At 51.2% G+C, this 17454-nt stretch overlaps 5 protein-coding genes across 5 annotated transcripts; 2 read left to right on the forward strand and 3 right to left on the reverse strand.

Moving 5' to 3' along the window:
- Window positions 1–655: 655 nt before the first annotated feature.
- Window positions 656–1793, reverse strand: fbp1 (fructose 1,6-bisphosphate 1-phosphatase; the record flags this gene model as incomplete). The annotated part of the gene is made up of 2 exons (XM_025532962.1): window positions 656–1595; window positions 1666–1793. 2 exons carry the CDS (start codon window positions 1791–1793, stop codon window positions 656–658), a joined length of 1068 nt encoding a protein of 355 aa, XP_025383597.1.
- A 3649-nt stretch (window positions 1794–5442) lies between these two features.
- On the forward strand, window positions 5443–10131 carry BO83DRAFT_370032 (uncharacterized protein). The gene is made up of 3 exons (XM_025529886.1): window positions 5443–5732; window positions 5826–6274; window positions 6413–10131. The coding sequence occupies exons 1-3, from the start codon at window positions 5725–5727 to the stop codon at window positions 9922–9924; spliced, it is 3969 nt and encodes a 1322-aa protein (XP_025383598.1). The 5' UTR covers window positions 5443–5724; the 3' UTR covers window positions 9925–10131.
- A 739-nt stretch (window positions 10132–10870) lies between these two features.
- Window positions 10871–12100, forward strand: BO83DRAFT_323122 (AHA1 family protein; the record flags this gene model as incomplete). Its single annotated transcript, XM_025527919.1, has 3 exons — window positions 10871–11093; window positions 11158–11240; window positions 11306–12100. The coding sequence occupies 3 exons, from the start codon at window positions 10871–10873 to the stop codon at window positions 12098–12100; spliced, it is 1101 nt and encodes a 366-aa protein (XP_025383599.1).
- A 382-nt stretch (window positions 12101–12482) lies between these two features.
- lys9 (saccharopine dehydrogenase (NADP+, L-glutamate-forming)) lies at window positions 12483–14473 on the reverse strand. The gene is made up of 7 exons (XM_025536310.1): window positions 14375–14473; window positions 14212–14265; window positions 13843–14129; window positions 13737–13775; window positions 13620–13674; window positions 12773–13542; window positions 12483–12694 (listed from the first exon to the last, which is right to left on the reverse strand). Exons 1-7 carry the CDS (start codon window positions 14418–14420, stop codon window positions 12599–12601), a joined length of 1347 nt encoding a protein of 448 aa, XP_025383600.1. The 5' UTR covers window positions 14421–14473; the 3' UTR covers window positions 12483–12598.
- Window positions 14474–14834: 361 nt separating this feature from the next.
- On the reverse strand, window positions 14835–16322 carry BO83DRAFT_149720 (undecaprenyl diphosphate synthase family protein). Its single transcript, XM_025526230.1, has 2 exons — window positions 15953–16322; window positions 14835–15873 (listed from the first exon to the last, which is right to left on the reverse strand). The coding sequence occupies exons 1-2, from the start codon at window positions 16175–16177 to the stop codon at window positions 14902–14904; spliced, it is 1197 nt and encodes a 398-aa protein (XP_025383601.1). The 5' UTR covers window positions 16178–16322; the 3' UTR covers window positions 14835–14901.
- Window positions 16323–17454: the final 1132 nt, after the last annotated feature.

A 17454-nucleotide genomic window follows, 5' to 3' on the forward strand; every position in this document is an offset into this window, starting at 1 on the left:
AATGTCGTTTCAGTCTTTCATAGACAAACAAACAAACAAACAAACTCTCTCTGTTTCTTTTCTTCTCCATATAATGTAATGGAGTAGTCCGTGCCTTGCTCTTTACCAATTTGTCACAGACCGAGAAGAAGATCCAGGCAAGTCCTTTCTTTATCTGGACATGATGGACGCCACCATTCTACGGCAAGAACTGAGGCGAATCATTTCTACTATATAACTCCCTGATACTCTTCCAAAGTCCCCCGATTAAATTGTAGTGTATTTGCCCAACTGGCACGCATTTCGATGTACTTTACGGATGATGGGAGTAACAACCGCCCTCTAAGATTAAAGTAGACCCGTGCGGAGGCGGGGCAAAAGTCGGAGGAATGTAAACAACAATATAACCAAGAATACTAGGTAATTTTACAATTCTACATTGTAGTATCCTAATACGAGGGACATGAGATTGTGACTTCTGTTGTCCTGAAAAGAAAAGTATAATTATAAAATTTTTATTTGCATTCCGATTTAGATATGTAAATATTTGTGGATCATAAATCACATGCCAGTGCAAAGGTGTCACCGGGTACCTGCTGTACGCACTGACTGACTCGCATTAAGTAACATGAAACCATTAAACTCCACCCTAGTGCTGTTCCTTTATGCCATGAACTCATTTGTGGTGCTGGTTGTACGTGTCGATAATCTTCTGTACCTCGTCCTTCGAACCCAGGAACACACCGCTCCGGTCATGAATGTGTTCCGGAACCACCTCCAGAAGACGCTCCATCTGGGAGTTCACTGCCAGACCACCTGCGTTCTCGAAAAGCATAGCCATGGGGGCACACTCGTAGAGGATACGCAGCTTGCCCTTGCGGCTCTTGGAATCAGCCGGGTAGGCGAAAACACCACCGTAGAGGAGAGTCCGGTAGGCATCGGCCACCATGCTACCAATATAACGCGCGCTGTAAGGCTTCTGACCCTCACCGGGGTACTTCAGCGAGTGGAGGTACTTGTTCACCCAGTCATCCCAGTACATGCTGTTACCCTCGTTGACCGAGTAGATGGCCCGCTTGGCGGGAAGCTGCATGTTGGGGTGTGTCAGGATGAATTCACCCAGAGAGTTCTCCATGGTGAAGCCATTGACACCGCCGTTGCGCATGGTGATCACCAGCTGTGCGGAGGCACCGTACATGGTGAAGCCAGAGGCAACCATCTCCGTGCCGGGGCGAAGGAGGTCCTGAGCAGTGACCTTGTTGTTGGGACCGAGAACCTCATCGGGAAGCTTGAAGATTCCGAAGATGGTACCAACCGAAACGCCAGCGTCAAGGTTGGAGGAACCGTCGATAGGGTCGCAGACCACGGCATAGCGGGCGTTGGGGTGCTCGTCGAAGATGATAGCCTCTTCCTCCTCCTCGGAAACAAGGATACGGCACTTGCCGGAGCCCTTCATGGCGGAGATGAACACATCGTTGCCGATGACGTCAAGCTTCTTCTGATCGTCGCCAGTCGTGTTTGAGGAACCAGCCAAACCAGTCAGGTTAATCAAGGAAGCGCGACGAATGTAGTAGGCAATAGACTTAAAGGCAAATTGAAGAGCGTGGCAAAGTAGTCTGGGAAGAGGGGGGGAAATCCCGTTAGTAAGAGAAACAGCCAGAATTGAGGAGGGGTAGGAAAACTCACGTGAAGTCACCGGTGGCTTCTGGAACCTTGACCTGCTCCTCTGTGAGGAAGCGGGTGAGGGTGACAATATCCGTGTTGATGTTCTCCTGTCCTACGGGAGGAGCACCGCCATTGCCGCTTGAAGACATGTTGTGCAGCGTTGTGGTTTGAAGCTGGGGGAAGAGAGGACTTGTGAATAGTAATAGTACAAGTGGGAAAGCGGAGACAATCTAGTCTGGCGCTGGCTGCTTCTTTTAAAAGAAGTTAGGCTTTTCAACCTCGGGTCAACGGGGAAAGCAGGAAGATGCGGAGATAACCAGGGTACAGAGGAGGGGTGGGAATGAGCTGGGAGGAGCAGTTGAGATGTAGTTTATAAGTACTTTGGGACAAGTGGAGGAGGGAGGGACAGTTGGCAATGAGTACGTCGATACGTAGAAGCTGCAGGAAGAAAGTGATCTATCCTCCATCCCAGGAGAACAGGGGCATCCTTTAAGTGAGCGTTGGGGCCAGCCAGGACCAATCTTTTACCGGGTTAGGAACCTAACGTCAGAAGCCAGAATAAACCGGACATTTACAACAAAAAAGAGAGAGTGGAGAGAGAGAGAGAGAGCATCCAGAACCCTTTTCCCTTTGGGCCTGACGCAATAACTAGAAAGGAAGGATGGTTTTCGTCATTTCCCCCACTCTAACCCGGTTTGGGCGGGTTCCCGGCTCTTTCTCTTGCCTTCGCCCGGTTTAGCCCCGAATTTCCCCGCGCTGTGTTCTGGAGTTTCTTTCTACCAGTACGGAGTAGTCTATCCCGCATACTATGTAGCATACTAGCCATCTACTAGATAGTTAGTATAAATGATATTTGTGTGGTCATGCTCCTAGATGTCATTCTGTGTTTCATAAGATACTGTTCATACTCATTCTTCCATGCGGACGAGCAACAGCGATAAACACACCCCACGCTGGTTCAACCCGGACTATTGAACTCCCTCGGCTCGTAGTAAGGGGCTTAAAGAAAAATGTCGCATAAGCGCAGCTAGAAAGGATACCTAGACTATCTCTCAACCCGTTGTACCTAATCGCGGCGGGTGGATTTCGGATGGTCACCAGACATGCGAATTTTGATAATCCGCGTCAAACTATGCCGAACTATTCGAGTCTCGCCCGCTCTGTTTAATCAGTCGATTCCGGATCCCTCCTGAACAGCCGGAGTGGTACCTCCTGCTCCGTTGATCAACAAGGGATAGGTCAGTAACATGTCTCAAACATTTGGTCCAGCCTAATTGATCAGAGCTATTGCTCTGGCCATGAATAGTATGATCCCCCATGTCAGTCTATTCTTATACGAGTTTCATCCATCGGGAACCCGATTCAAAACCGGAAGGTAAGACGGGAAGATTCCCCGCCTTCTCTTCCGCCTTCTGAGGCAGACAGACACGGCAGAACGGTTGTCGGTTAGATGCTTACCTAAACCACTCATAACCGGACCACATTGGGGCTAGCTTCTCGGTAAAATTAGCTCCGAACGGAATGCTTGAAAAACTTCGACGCGGATTTCCAGCTTTCTTTCCACACAACAACATCCCACACTGTGTGATGCCTTCCTATAATGCCCGTGGAAGCATGCATCACATATCTGTAGAGATCACCACATTACCGTGGCTTTGCTCACCTTTGTTGTTGAACTGACACATCTCGCCTCGATGCACAGGAATCAATTGGTAAGTGCCACAATTGCCAGCGCTTCCATCATCCCCATTCCCCTCTTTATGATGATACCTACAACCATTTCAAACTAGAGTCTTTGACCCCTTCAGGGCATGAAAACTCACTTGTTTTGCACGTCAGTCTGATGCTTTTGCTCAAGACATTCTTGTTCAATTTTCCAGGCATTGATCAAAGCAGGATGCTAACGGTCAACAGGACACTAAATACTCTCATCTAGCTCCCAGAACAATGTGCGAGTCTGTCTGATTCAATGGTAAGCTCTCCCTTTTACCTTTTCTTCCCTTCTCCCCATGACTTGCATGATGCTTCTTTTACAATATATACGCTGGAAATTACCGACTGAGACCTTCGGGTCATCGACGATATAAATTGGCTATTTCTGATCAGTCATAAAAAACTGCCTATTGTTTTCACTGTCATCAATTTTGTTCGCATATGCTGACGGTTACAAGATTGTCTACATATCACACAGGCTCTTATCTTCACATATAGTTGGCGAAGGGTAAGCTATATTCTCACTGTCTCCTTCGTCTCCATCCCTTCGAAGATGAAACGGCACTGGGCTCCGACGGCGTCAGACATAACGTCCGGTCTTGATGGATATGCCCTTTTTGCGGCAGGCCTAGAAAACCTCGCCCACTGAGATATATTCTCGATCATTAAGATTCACACATAGCGACCTCTTGGCTTGAAGCTAACTGGTAGTCAAAGATGGCAGATATTTTGCTATGATCTTCTCTCTATGACACCTAGTAAAAGGTAAATTTAAACCCCTTTCCTGCAATTCCCCATTACACGAGGATGATTCCCTAGATGACGAGTCTTATTCGAGTTATCGATGCAGACAACATCTTTTTTATACCATTCATGCATTTCTGAAATACTTGTTCTCACATAGAACGTTGCATCAGTTGGCTCAGACCGAAGCTAACTCAATTGCAGTATAGGAATGTTTATTGGGACAACATGTTGCTCCAGTATAATGTCTCCGACAGTCAGGTATCTGTATGTCACCATCTCTATTCTCCGTCTGGCCCACATCGTACAATGATGAAACGACACAAAATAAAGACAAGCATATGTCCAAGTTGGCTTTGCCGACCGGGACGACAATCGTCATGACTGATCAGTCAACATGTTGTCAATACATCATCTTCAACCTCGCACGTCTATGGTGACTGACCAGCGTGGTAGTTATGAGTAGTTTCATTGCCAGCGAAGAGCTCAACATTATACGTAAAACGTGAGTATACACTCTATCGCAACCCCCCATTCCCCTCGTTCAAATGATGATTTACTACTATTTTATCACGACGGTCAACATAAATATTTAACCTTGATGACCACCGCCTGTGACAGGGCATTGGATCTGATATGCACCTTTCTCATTATGATTGTTTTCGTTGCACATAATGTGTGGAGTCTTTGCTGACATGACTTCAGTAATATTATAGGCCCTGTCTTCGATCGATATGCTCCAATCATTTAGGGGCAATGACCCTGTCCATGCGGGACAAGAGTCGTACAACATGCTGGCATGTTCTTTCAGCCGGGATCTTTAGCTTGCAGTAGTCCGAATTCATAGCTACTATAATAAGAATCAATCCCTGGTTGTACTTGCATCTATCTTTATCAATAACCCTGTAATGTCCTGGTCTTCTGCGTAGGCGCTCATGGCCTGAGGCGACGGCGTCCCGTGCCCCTGTCATGGCGCGCCCGATTTGCCCACGGACAAACCTTTCGCCCTATCGCAGACCCTGTGAGATGTCTGGACTACTGCTGGGCCTTGCTAGTCTTGACCATCTTCGTCATAGGCCGATGTGACAGCGATGCTGGTTTGTTGGAGCAGGGTCTGGGCGAAGGGGAGCATGGAGGGCAACGAGCCTGTGAGAAGGCGCGGACGGACAACTTAAGCGCCAGCATCCACGCCGCCTGTGATCAAACCGGCCAGGCTGCATCTCGCGGGATGCACTAGTCCTCTGAAGAGTCAAGACCTGCAATCCCCCCTTCCTCATCCCCGCCCGCTGCTTGTTGGCTCTTGTGCTATTTTTAACCCTTAGAGGGACTCTAGCAGACTAGCACACATCTTGCTGGCCCTCCCTGGTCAGTCGATCGAAACCCACGATGCTCGTCGAAACGGTCGATACGTACCGACTGGCCCGTCTGGGCCTGCAAGCCTCCTCCACACCTGGTTGGACCAGAGGTTGTTGCAAAGAATAGAAATCGGTCTGCGCTTCAGCCCTCTGGCTCCTTCTCAATCGCTCGTCCGTGTTGGCACACTCTAATCTCCCTCCTGCTTCTCCAGCCCTCAGCCTTCAGCCATGGCTCCGTGTTCGGTTGGCCCTGCATCCTTCCGTTAGTATGAATAGGTGCGCCCAGCTTTTCTCACACGCTGTGGTCCTCGACTTGTTCTCGTGTCTGTCTCGCAACGCTGCAAGGTACTGATCACGGCCTCTTTATAGCTGGCGATCGTCGGGCAATGCTGGCGACGAGCCGCCGTCTGGTCCTTATTCTTACAGCGGCTGGCCGACACCTCTTACCTCCAGCAATCAGCCGTCTCCTAGTCGTCGAGAGCATGCTGTACAGCCCCCTCCTCTGACAACATCGTTGGGTGGTCACCAATTCCAAGGGCTTGGACTCGCGCTGGGTTCGGGCTACAGTTCCACCCCTCTTTCGTCGACTTCACTGTCTAGTCCTTTCACGCAAGGCCAGTCTCCCGCCGTAGGCTCGCCTGGAGGGGCGGCAATCGGATCGTCACCAATGGCTTCTAGACAATACAATGTGCCTTACAATCCTCAGGATTGGGGCCCAGTGGGAACTGGTTCGATGAATGCTGGCCAAGCTACATATACACCACCGAATAACACGCTGCGGATCGTCTCTCAGCCACGGTCAACAGGACCACACTCAGGTCTGTCATATTTTTTTCTTCTGTCCCTCCTTCCCTGACTCCCTGATACTCTTATACTCCTTTACCCTTTGTAGTCTTGGGGATGTCTAGCTTGCTGCACGTCGGTGACCAGAAATCGAACCTAATGAGACTCTGTAGATGTATCTTTGTCGCCGCCTCCACCACCATACTCTCCACCAAGCCAGCAACATCGGAGAGAAAATGTCAGTCAGAATACATCCTCAAGGGGCTCCACGTCACCCAGTATGAGCTCCTCATATAATGGGGCGGTGCGTGCAGGTGGGGATGCTCCCTCAGAGTATCGACAGCGCCGCCTTCCCCGTACTCGCCCTCTGTCGATGTTCGTCGGAAGTGAGTCTAGCCACAATCGACGTGTCTCGCTACCACCACCTCCGCCGCTGCCACCAGGCCTTTCATCTAGGTCTTCATCCCAGAATAGGTCAGAGACCTATCGAGAACCCGCACCAGTTATGGCAGGGCCAGGGCCGCACATTGTGGTCTCGCCTGATAATCTCCACTCGACACAATTGAGCGACGGTAGCAACATGCTTGAGCCCACTCAACCCTTTGAAACGGATCGGCCTCCAGCTGCGAGAAGGGCCGTATCTGCTGGACCGGCCGTCAACAGTGCGAGTTCGTCAAGAGCTCATAGTCAGTCTGGAGCCCGATCCCCTCCGGGAAGTAGTTGGGAACCGGGAATGCCCCTTCCTCCACCCCCACCAGGACCGCCACCGGCCACAAGGTCACAGAGTGTGAATGGTCTCTCTGACTCGTCGTCATCCCGGAACTCGCAAGGCCCTGCTAGGAGTGGCAGGGCACGGCCGCCTCCAGTTTTAGGTACAGGTTTGGATAGCATTCCGCCAACACCAGCTGGATGGGTCGATGAAACAATTGATGTTAAACCCAGAGCAGACAGACAACCACTAACCATTGACACGGCAACTACAACCAATATGAGCGGCCCTGAATCTCTCGAGTCGTCTCGCGCAAGTCATAATCCCAATAGCGGTGGTCTGTTTCGCAGCCCAGCTATCAAAGACCCAAATGCGAAAGGCATCCGAGAAAGGAGGATTGAACGCCGGAACAGGCAAAGCCAAGTGCTTGATAGCCTCAGTGCTGTTTCCATGAGCAGCAACCCCTGGGCTGAAGCTCTCGAACAACTGAAACCCTCCAACTTAGTTTTGGGAGAATCGATCGTGGATACGGACAACGGCAGAAACCCGGCCTCGGCCAAAGCCGCACCTCTCAGTACTCGCAGTATATCTTCTGATGGACCGCAGATTACATCACGATCTAGAGCATCTTCTGGGGGTCTATTTTCGAACCGGTCTTGTTCCACCCCCAAGCCTGAGCCGAGTCCTCAAGCGCCAACCTCAACCTCGCGGTTTGCGCAGACGCCGCCGTTTTCACCGGGCACAGAAAGGTCATCTGCATTTGCTAAGCGTACATCGCCAGCACTACCACCCAAAGCCCTGCCAACGCCCCCTCTGCAATCCGGGTCAGAAACGACACCGTCTCGGCCTGGCTCCAAGGAAGAACGACCGGTCTCACATATACTACACCTTCCTAACGAGCCGGTGACTACAGTCTCACCCCTAGCCCCACGTCGCGTGTCGGCCCAACAGAATCCCTCTCTCGACTCTGTCGTTAACCGCGATGACGAGTTTGTCCGGAACGCTATACAGAGACATCGGGAATTCATCGAGAAGGAGGCCGGCACAATGGACGAGAAAGAGGCATTGCAGTTGTTCGCCGACTTCATCATCTCTGAGTCCCAGATCCGGCGTGAGAAGTATGCTAAAGTATGGGATCTGGATTCTTATGATGTTGACAGTGTACGCCGTAAATTGTTTGTCTGCCCTCCCAAACCAGCGCCGGTGCCACAGAATAGCCAAGTAGTACCAGGTCCATCTTCTCGGAGGGCGTCTAATCCTACGGCACCTAAGCTAAGTATACCCCAGGTACGTCCTGAATCGGCCTGGTGGAATAATTACCAACCATGCCTCTCGCCAATTGCAAGTCTTGGGTTGAGCAATGACGAGATGAGCTCGAGGGGACGGGCGCCTAGTCGATGGTGGGAGTCCAAAACTGGATCTAGCAGTGAAGGGGGAGAACGAAGAGTGCAAAGGTCAAGGAGGGAGACCAAATATATGGGATTATCACGTGGGGCCCTGCTATGGGAGGAAAGTCAAGGCTCGTCTGACACAGGGAATGCCGGCGCGTCTAATGGAGGAAACCAGTACGCTGCATATGGTCCTGATGAATACCCACCCGAAAAGGTAGGGTGGCACGAGGAGTCTGCCCCAGCAGACTACTCCAACAATCTCCGCCTTGGATCTACTAGGCGGCTTGAAGAAGTGCAGAGGATGGATGTCTCGAGACTGATCACCTTACCGCCGCCGTATCCCAGACACTATCCCGCGGTCAACAACAGCCACCCCGACCTCGTGACTTATCGGACGTTGGTGCGATCAATTACAGACTTGTCGGAAATCAAGACCACCAGGCAGCGGCACCAAACCGAGATGGATGGGCTGTTCCAGGATCACCAGGCACGAATTCAAGAAGGACGACGGCAATTCAAGGCCAACATCCAGAGTCAAATCCAACAAGGCAGTATCACATTCGCAGAAGCGGCGGAAGCAGAAGCCGCATTAATTGTGGAGGAAAACCAACTCGAAAGAGATTTGATCAAGGGCGGGCTGGATACATACCAAGAAACGGTTTTTAAACCAATGCGAGCGATTCTTGCAGACAGGGTTGACAGGGCTACTGCTTGCATTGACGAGCTACGTGGCAGGCTGTTTGACGACGCGCGATCTGAGACCCCAGATCAAACTCAGGAAGAAGGTGATGAGAAGCCAGAGCTCCTGGAGAAGCTCACACAGCTCAAATGGTTGTTTGAAGCGCGCGAGCAATTGCACCGCGAGGTATTCGATCTGATCAGCGAGCGCGACGAAAAGTACAGAGCGGTGGTCCTACTACCCTATAAGCAAGCATCCAACGAGGACAAAGTACGCGAGACCAATGAGTTCTTTGTCAAGGATGCCTTGGATCGCCGAGTGGAGTACGAGGCCAATGCCCTAGCACGTCTCGAATCCTTTTTAGATGTGATCGAGGGCAATGTAGCGCGAGGGGTGGAGATACAGCTGTCGGCGTTCTGGGATATTGCACCGTCGCTGTCAGAGTTGGTGCAACAGATCCCTGAGAAGCTCCGTGGCTTTACTGTGCAGATTCCGGCCAACGAATACGACGAAAATCCGAGTTACCGGGCACATCCGCTGCAGTACCTATATACGCTCGTATCACACGCGGAAAAATCCAGTTACCAATACATCGAGTCGCAGATCAACCTATTCTGCCTACTGCACGAGGTCAAGTCCGCTGTTATGAGGGCCAGCTGCAACCTTATGGAGGCAGAACGAATCCGCTTGGGCGAGTCCGAGGGCAAGGTGCAGCAGGAAATGCAGGAAACCCGTACGGATGAAGAACGCACATTGACAAGCGATCTGAAAGACAAGGTAGCTACCGTGGAGGGCCAGTGGGCGGAAGCCCTGGGAAGTGGAATCCAGCGTCTACGCGAACGAGTGAAAGAGCAGCTAATGGTTGAAGATGGATGGGAGGATTTGGAGCAATTGGAGCAGGCATGATAATTGGAAGCAAGTTGTTGTTATTGGTTCACGATTGATGACTGACGAGGGGCTATCAAGAGTTTACTTCTTTGTCGATTTCTGCGGTCTTGTTCTTGTTCACTGTTGTTTCCTGATTGAGTGAGTTGATTACTGTGTCGCTAGAAGATACCCACATTCGTTTGCAGCTGCGAATCCACCTGATTATTGAGTGAATCAATAGAGATGTCCTGGTAAGATTGTTCCTCCGCGCCGGTGACCGGACGGGTAAGCACGTGACCCACGCGGCTTCTAGAGGTTTCCTTCCGGATCCTCGAACTTTTTCCCCTTTTGCCTTTCCCTTCTCCAAACCAACTCGTAGTCTTATTTAATACGGGCTTCTCCCCTCCCCCTCCGCTTCCACGGTACCATCCCTCTTTGCTCCTTCTCTCCCATTGCCACCTGGGACTTGATTGATCTGTCTTTGCTCCAGCGTCTTTAAAGTGAGACGTTTTTTCTGTGACTGTAAGTTGACTCTGAATTTTCTTCTGCCCAATCCTGAACACCTCACACCCTCCCACTCTTGACCTGGTTTCCCTCCTATAAGGAAGGGACCCTGTCTCGGAGAGGGGTGTCCCATCGAATGATGAGAACTCATAGCTGGCACCAGTCAGACGGGGATGTTTTTACGAATTCATCCTCCATGCTGAGTAGCTTGCGGTCCGGGAAACGCTATCCGGATCCTGAAACGATGCCTCCACTCATATTTGAACATTATCGCACTACTTTATGGCTATGAATAAACGCTAATATTCTGTGTGCGATGCAGAACACAACAGCTTTTTTGGCGAAAGAAGGAAGAAGAAAAAAAAGACACGGACTCGCTAAACAAATTGACCCACTGGCGAAGTTCAGCCCCGCAATAGAGCAGCTTTTCTTTCCATCGAGATCTCTAGACCAATTGATAATAAAATAAACTACCACCATCATGGTTCTTCACAACCCCAACAACTGGCACTGGGTGAACAAGGATGCCTCCGGCTGGGCCAAGGACTACCTTAAGGAGAACCTCTCCGTCCTCTCCGTGGAGGAGGATGGAGCCTCTGCCAAGATCTCCAACCTGCTGAGCATGGATGGCGATGTAGACGTCAGTCAGAGAAAGGGCAAGGTCATCACCTTGTTCGATGTCAAAGTACAGCTCGAGTATGAAGGTTCGTAATTAAGCAATGATAGTGTTTCTCTCTGTTCAGGGCACACCACTAAGACCTTTGACAGGTAAGACTAAGGACGATGAGTCCGTTAGTGGAAAGATCACCATCCCCGAGGTTGCCCATGACACCGAGGAAGATGAGTACGTCGTATGTTCCCTTTAGCCCCTTGTATTCCAATAGCTGTCCGGCCAATTGACCACATGGCTCTTTAGTTTGAGATTGAAAACTACTCGGATTCTCCTTCCAAGCAGGTCGTGAAGGACCTGGTTCGCTCCAAGCTCGTTCCTCAACTCAGACAGACTTTGGCCAAGTTTGGTCCCGCCCTCATTGCTGAGCACGGCAAGGACCTCCAACACGCTCCTGGTGTCGACCCTTCCATCGGATTCCCTGCTCCCAAGTACCACCCTCAGACTTCCAAGAAGGAATCCTCTGCCCCTATTACCACCACCACTACCACCGCTGAGAAGGTTTCGGTCAACACTACTACCGTGACCGCTTCGGACGAGTTCCGCACCACGGCTGAGGAGCTGTACAACACCTTCACCGACCCCCAGCGCATTGCTGCTTTCACTCGCGGCCCCCCTCGCCAGTTTGAGGGCGCTCAGGTGGGCGGAAAGTTCGCCATCTTCGACGGAAATGTCACCGGCGAGTACACCAAGCTCCAGGCCCCCACCCTGATTGAGCAGAAGTGGCGTCTTGCCCAGTGGCCCGCGGGTCACTTCAGCACGCTGGAGATCAAGTTCGACCAGAACGATGTCGACGGCGTCACTCAGATGCGCGTGACCTGGACTGGCGTTCCTGTTGGTCAGGAGGATGTCACCAAGCAAAACTGGGATGTCTACTACGTCCGCAGCATCAAGCAGACTTTCGGGTATGTTTTATTCCCCTTGCTTTGCCTATTAGCCAATTGCTTCCTCACAATGGCTTGCCAGATCTTCCTTTTCCTGGAGACAGTTGCTGATGGTTGTTTTTCTTCTTCTCGGTATAGGTTTGGCACTATTCTCTGAGCGCATCCGCGAAACCATGACCATATCCTGATCTAAATTCAGCACTTGGGGAGTATGAGGGCGACAACGGATCCTGTCTACATCCACGCGTCCTGTAGAAGACGGGGGTAGCGAATTGCTTTTTGGATTCTTGACAAACTGTGTTTTTGGGACAGGCAATCTTGCGCCGACTCATCCTTACCTCACCTGACCTGATATAAAACTCCTCCCCCTCCAAGCAAATGGAGGGTATGCGTCCAACGAATGCACGATAGACAGACCATGAACATATTAGTAGATAAGACAAATCACGATAGGAAGATTGAAGACACTACACTTTGCACTTCTACACTTCTGGTAACTGTTACATATACATAACACCTCTACTGTTCTAAAAATTCTGCTTCATCAAAACCGATCTGAATTTTTAATCTACCCTATTTTGTTTTCTCTAGCACCCATCTCCCAAGTCGTTAATATATCATCATAGAAGAGAAATTATACGAGAAGAGATACTCCCTACAGAGTCTTCTCAATCATCTCAATGCCGTAGTCCTCCTTGAGGGTCTTGATCAGTGGAGCGCAGATGTCCATGGTCATGGGAGCAACAACACCCTATGATAGCAACAACGGTTAGCAACCCATCCAACAATCAACTCAACCAACACCAAATACATAAGGGAAGAACCATACCTTCTGGTTAATAGTACCATCCAAGACCAACTTAACAGCGACACCACAAGGCACACCAACAGTCTTAGCCATGGCCGAGTACCCACCGGGCACACCATACTCGCAAAGAGTGGAAGTACGAGTCTCCTTCTGACCATCCTTGTGCTCGATCTCGAACTTGTGCTGCAACATGACAAGATCACGCTCACCCTCCTCATACTGCATCTTCTTCTCGAGCGTAGCGCAGAGAGTATCGAGCGGGTTACCACGGGGGGTGATCTGCTCATCACTAAAGAGGCCGATCCAGCGAAGACCGGAGATGATGCGGTCGCGGTCATCGTTGTTAGCGAAGGCCGTCTTGGAGGCGATAGCCCACTCAAGGTCCTTCTCGGCGGAGGAGGTGGCGCCGAGGATCTGCTTCGTGGCCTCCTTCCAGGCAATGGGGCTGTTGAGGTACTCGCGACCCTCGTCGGACAGGAAGCCGATGTCAACCAGAACCTTGATCATCTCCGGGAAGCCCTGGTAGCGGAGGGTGCCGCGGACGACGGTCTGGGCTTCGGGGATGCTGTAGCGCTCCCGGTAGGGGCAGGAGTCGCGGTTGGGGTAGGCGACGAAGGCGAAGCCAGGGTAGATGAAGTAGGGCTTAGCGGTGGCCATCAGGTCGGGACCGGCGACGCTGAATTCTTGGCCGTCCTTGTAGAACTTGGCGGCGTTGCGGAGGGCAAGGAGGACACCGCGGCTGGACCAGCTGAACTTGTAGCCCAGGGGGTTGTTGGAGCATTCGGGGGCGGCTGGTCGAGGGGGTTAGGATGGGGTTTGGCTGTGACGCTTTTTGGGGAGGTTGAGGTGGGGGTGGGGGATGACTTACGGAGGCCACCGCAGTAGCTGAGGAAAGAGGTGATCTTGCCACCTTCGGCGTGGACCTAAAGGGGTGGGTTAGGGTTGGGTGAAGTGGTGGTGGTAGGGTGGGTGATTCTGGACGTACCTCGGAGATGGTCTTGACAGCGTAGAGGTGGTCAATACCCTTTTTGGAGGTTGGGTTAGTTCACTGTGTAGTATGATATGGGGATGATGTGGATAGGTAGACATACAGGGTCCAGACCGATCTCGTTCATGACGGTGATGCCGGCCTTCTTGCACTCCTCATCCAGCTCCATCATGGCGGGGGAGACGTAGGAGGTGGTGACGACGTGCTTCTTGGTGCGGATGGCGGACTTGATGACATTGGCGTGGAAGGTGTAGGGGATCAGGGAGATGGCGAGGTCAACCTGCTCCAGAGCCTTGTCGAGAGCAGCATCGTCGGTGACATCGAGGGAGATGGCCTTGGTGTTCTTGAAGCCTTCGCAGAGCTTCTGAGCACTCTCGAGGGTTCTGCAGGCTGTTGGGGTATAGTAGACGATGGTCAGCTATGGTTGGGCGCTACTGGATGGGGAGAACTCTATCAATTGAGCTGTACGTACCAACGGTGACGTTAACGTCAGCCTTGCTGAGAACCTCAACGGTGGGCTTCGTGACTATCGAGACATTGAGTCAGTTGGGATGGAGTCCAACAATTGACCCCCAATGCGGGGTCCGAATCGGCGGATCAGGAGGGGGGAAGTGGAAGAGAGATGGGAGACATACCGAAGCCCGAACCCAACAGGAGAACCTTGGAACCGGCGACAGGCATGATGACAATTGGAAAGATATCAGGGTATTAGATTGGGAAAACAGGAAGAAAACAATATCAGGAGAGGAAATAAAGTTGAGTCAAGTGTTGCGAGTGGTTGCTTCGATTCCCCCGCCAGTGTGAGTCACGTGGGGCTGCCCACTTGATCGGATGCGGTATCGGAGGCTGCGATAGCGGACAATTTCTAATTTATCTGATTATTTTACATGATCCGTGATTCCCCGAGGTGGAGATGCTGTCCCGTAGAGTATAAAAACTATAGATTATGTGCTAATGTCTGCATCTATATGCTCATCATGGAACCCTTTTCTTTTCAGCTTTCAGCTCAGTGAGTGCTATAAATTCTAGATGGATGACAGGATGGGGGAATATTTGTCAATGCTCCCAAGGATGACTCCAAAACTCCCAATGATCGATGCCAGGACGGTAACCCAGTCCATGTATACAACAACAGAAAAAGGAAAAAAGTGAACATAACAATCTACAGGTCTTTGACCTTGCCATTACTTTCCTCCGCAAAGTCAGACGTATCGCCGTCAAAGTTGCCCTCCGCATCCGGGTTCTTCTTTGACTTGGAGATTCGACGCTGCCATCTCAGCATGACGGGCAGGAACTGCCAAAGGTCAAATTCCGGCCATAGGACGTCGAGGAAGACAATCTCCGTATCCTCGTGGCATTGCCAAAGCATGAAGTCACTAAGGCGCTCAACTCCAGACGTCCGGACCAGCAGATCTAGAGGAGGATTGTCATGGGTGAATAAATGCTCTGACAACGTCTGGCGCGTAATCGTCTCGGGGGACATAAAGACGAGGCTCTCCTTCCCGACGGCGGGCTCTGCTGCGGGTACTTTCCCATTGGCAGCATCTTGTTGCCCGGCGAGGTGGAGAGTCGACGAGGAAGAAAACGAAGATCCGTTTTCATAGACTCCGTTCGGTGTCTTGTGCTTCGTCGTTTCGCCGTCTCCTGATGACTCTGATGCCGCTTCCGAGTCACTCGGTACCTCTTCCCCTTTCGAAACCTGCGTCTGTGCTCGAATGTTTTGTGTAATGTGGGATTCGGAAAAGGGAGTCCTCGAGGAAATGGAGGACGGACGAGTCGACGGAAGGGGCTGGCTGTACTCGGCCACGGTATCTCGGACAGCCGTGGTGATCTCATCGCGCGATGTATACGGGAAACAGATGTTTAATACGCAGTCACCATTGTTGCTGGTCATTTCCACGGCCCGGTTCACTGCAGCGAGAACATCCGGCCTGAGCAAGTCCAGCCGGCCCAATATCCGCACCTTGGCCCCATAGCGATCGAGGATCTCGCCATGCTGAGCCATCTGCGACAACTTCACCCTGGCCATCTCCATCAGTGCATCCACCTCGAATTTGGAGCGTTTGAAGTTTTCGATGCTGAAGGCGTAGATTGTAACTACTTTAACACCGCTCTTGTAACAGACTTCGAGAATCTAAGCCACAGTAGAAGTTAGCAGCTGACACTGGCGGAAGACAGAAGTTCTCTTATGAACCGAACTCCATCGGACTCACCCTTGCCAAAGCCTCAAACCCCATGTTGTGTCCTTCCACCGTTTCGATCCCGTGCGTTCGGGCAAACCTCCGGTTACCATCCATGACAAACGCAATATGTTGTGGAACTGGACCCTGTCGGATTGCTCCAACCAAGAGGTCCCGGAGTTGCTCAATGGCAAACTCGATTGGCGGCGAAGCAAGGAGCCATTTCCGGAACCTCGACAAGTGTATCGATGTCGACATATTGACTGATTGTGCGTATATTTCAGAGTATAACAAGCTTTTCCGAGTCGAAAAGGGCTGATTTGTGGAAGGCTGCGAGAGAAGCGGAGGTTTCACGATGCAAGACGGGGGGGCGTGAGTGTAGTGCAGGGGCGATGCACCATGCAGTATCTCAAAATCCTGACAAGTGGACTCAAGCAGCCACACCCTATTAAACTGGAGAGCAAATACGAAGGAGATGACGGCCACCAGAGGTGTAGTAAGGGTAATGTAAGCTTGGAGATGTGCCCGGTAGGGCCGTGCTCATCAGGCTACACTGTTCTTTTTTTTTGTTCGCGTTCGATCGTCACCCGGAGGTAACGGGGATCGTCGGTTCGGCGAACCCTCAAGGAGTGACAGAATACCACAAAATAAACCACGAGGGAATTGAAGTCGCAGAAAGCGGTGACAACGAGCGAAGAGGCAAACGAAATAGCGCAGAAGGGGGGAACGTAACCTGGATGGAAGACGGGGTGGGTCGGCCGTGACTTTGATCGGACGGTTTTCTCCACGTGTAAAGACCCAATAACAGCTCTCAACGTAACCGCGGCCTTTGAGCTGCTCCCCAGCCTGGCCCGGACCATGCCTGAGGATGCCTTTTGCTGCCTCCCCGAACAATCAGGAAAAGAATGTCATCGGAGAAGCTTATATAGAGAGATGGTGTTTAAAATTGCACAGCGACACGCGAGATAAAAAATTCCTTTGTGCCACATGCAGCCACTGTTTTCTTGTCAGCTGACAAGCTTCGACCAAACCGAACACCTGCCATCGCTTTGTGAACTTGCATGACAGCCACGCTGGCAGATATCAGGAGAGAAGTGTATCTCAATGGTTCGGGCTGAATCGAAATAACTCTAGCAATAAGCATGGGTGGCTTTCGTCCTTGTCACCCTCTGTTCGAGGACAGCCCTCTGGATCCAGATTAGCTTCGTACATTAGCGCCACCCATCCTCGTCTTTTTGACTGTTACGTACCATTTTGATGCAAGGAGTCAGTCAAGCTCCTTCAATATGGTTAGACTTAGTAGGGGATTCCACAGAATGTCGAGTCATTCCATGTTGCCTAATAGGATTGTTTGCGAATAGTCGTTGCTAGGGAGTGCGTAGCTTATTCGAAACCCCTGGGATCGTACGTCTATCTCTGGTCATACACAAAGCGTTGGTGCAGAACTGTTAAGTTGCTTAGTCCAAGGAACAATATCTCCGAAGAGTTGGCTAGCTAGCTATTCAAGTAACTATATCTGACCGTGCCGATAGTGT

The sequence above is a fragment of the Aspergillus eucalypticola genome (genome assembly GCF_003184535.1).
Source record: "Aspergillus eucalypticola CBS 122712 chromosome Unknown BO83scaffold_33, whole genome shotgun sequence".
Lineage (NCBI taxonomy): Eukaryota > Fungi > Ascomycota > Eurotiomycetes > Eurotiales > Aspergillaceae > Aspergillus > Aspergillus eucalypticola.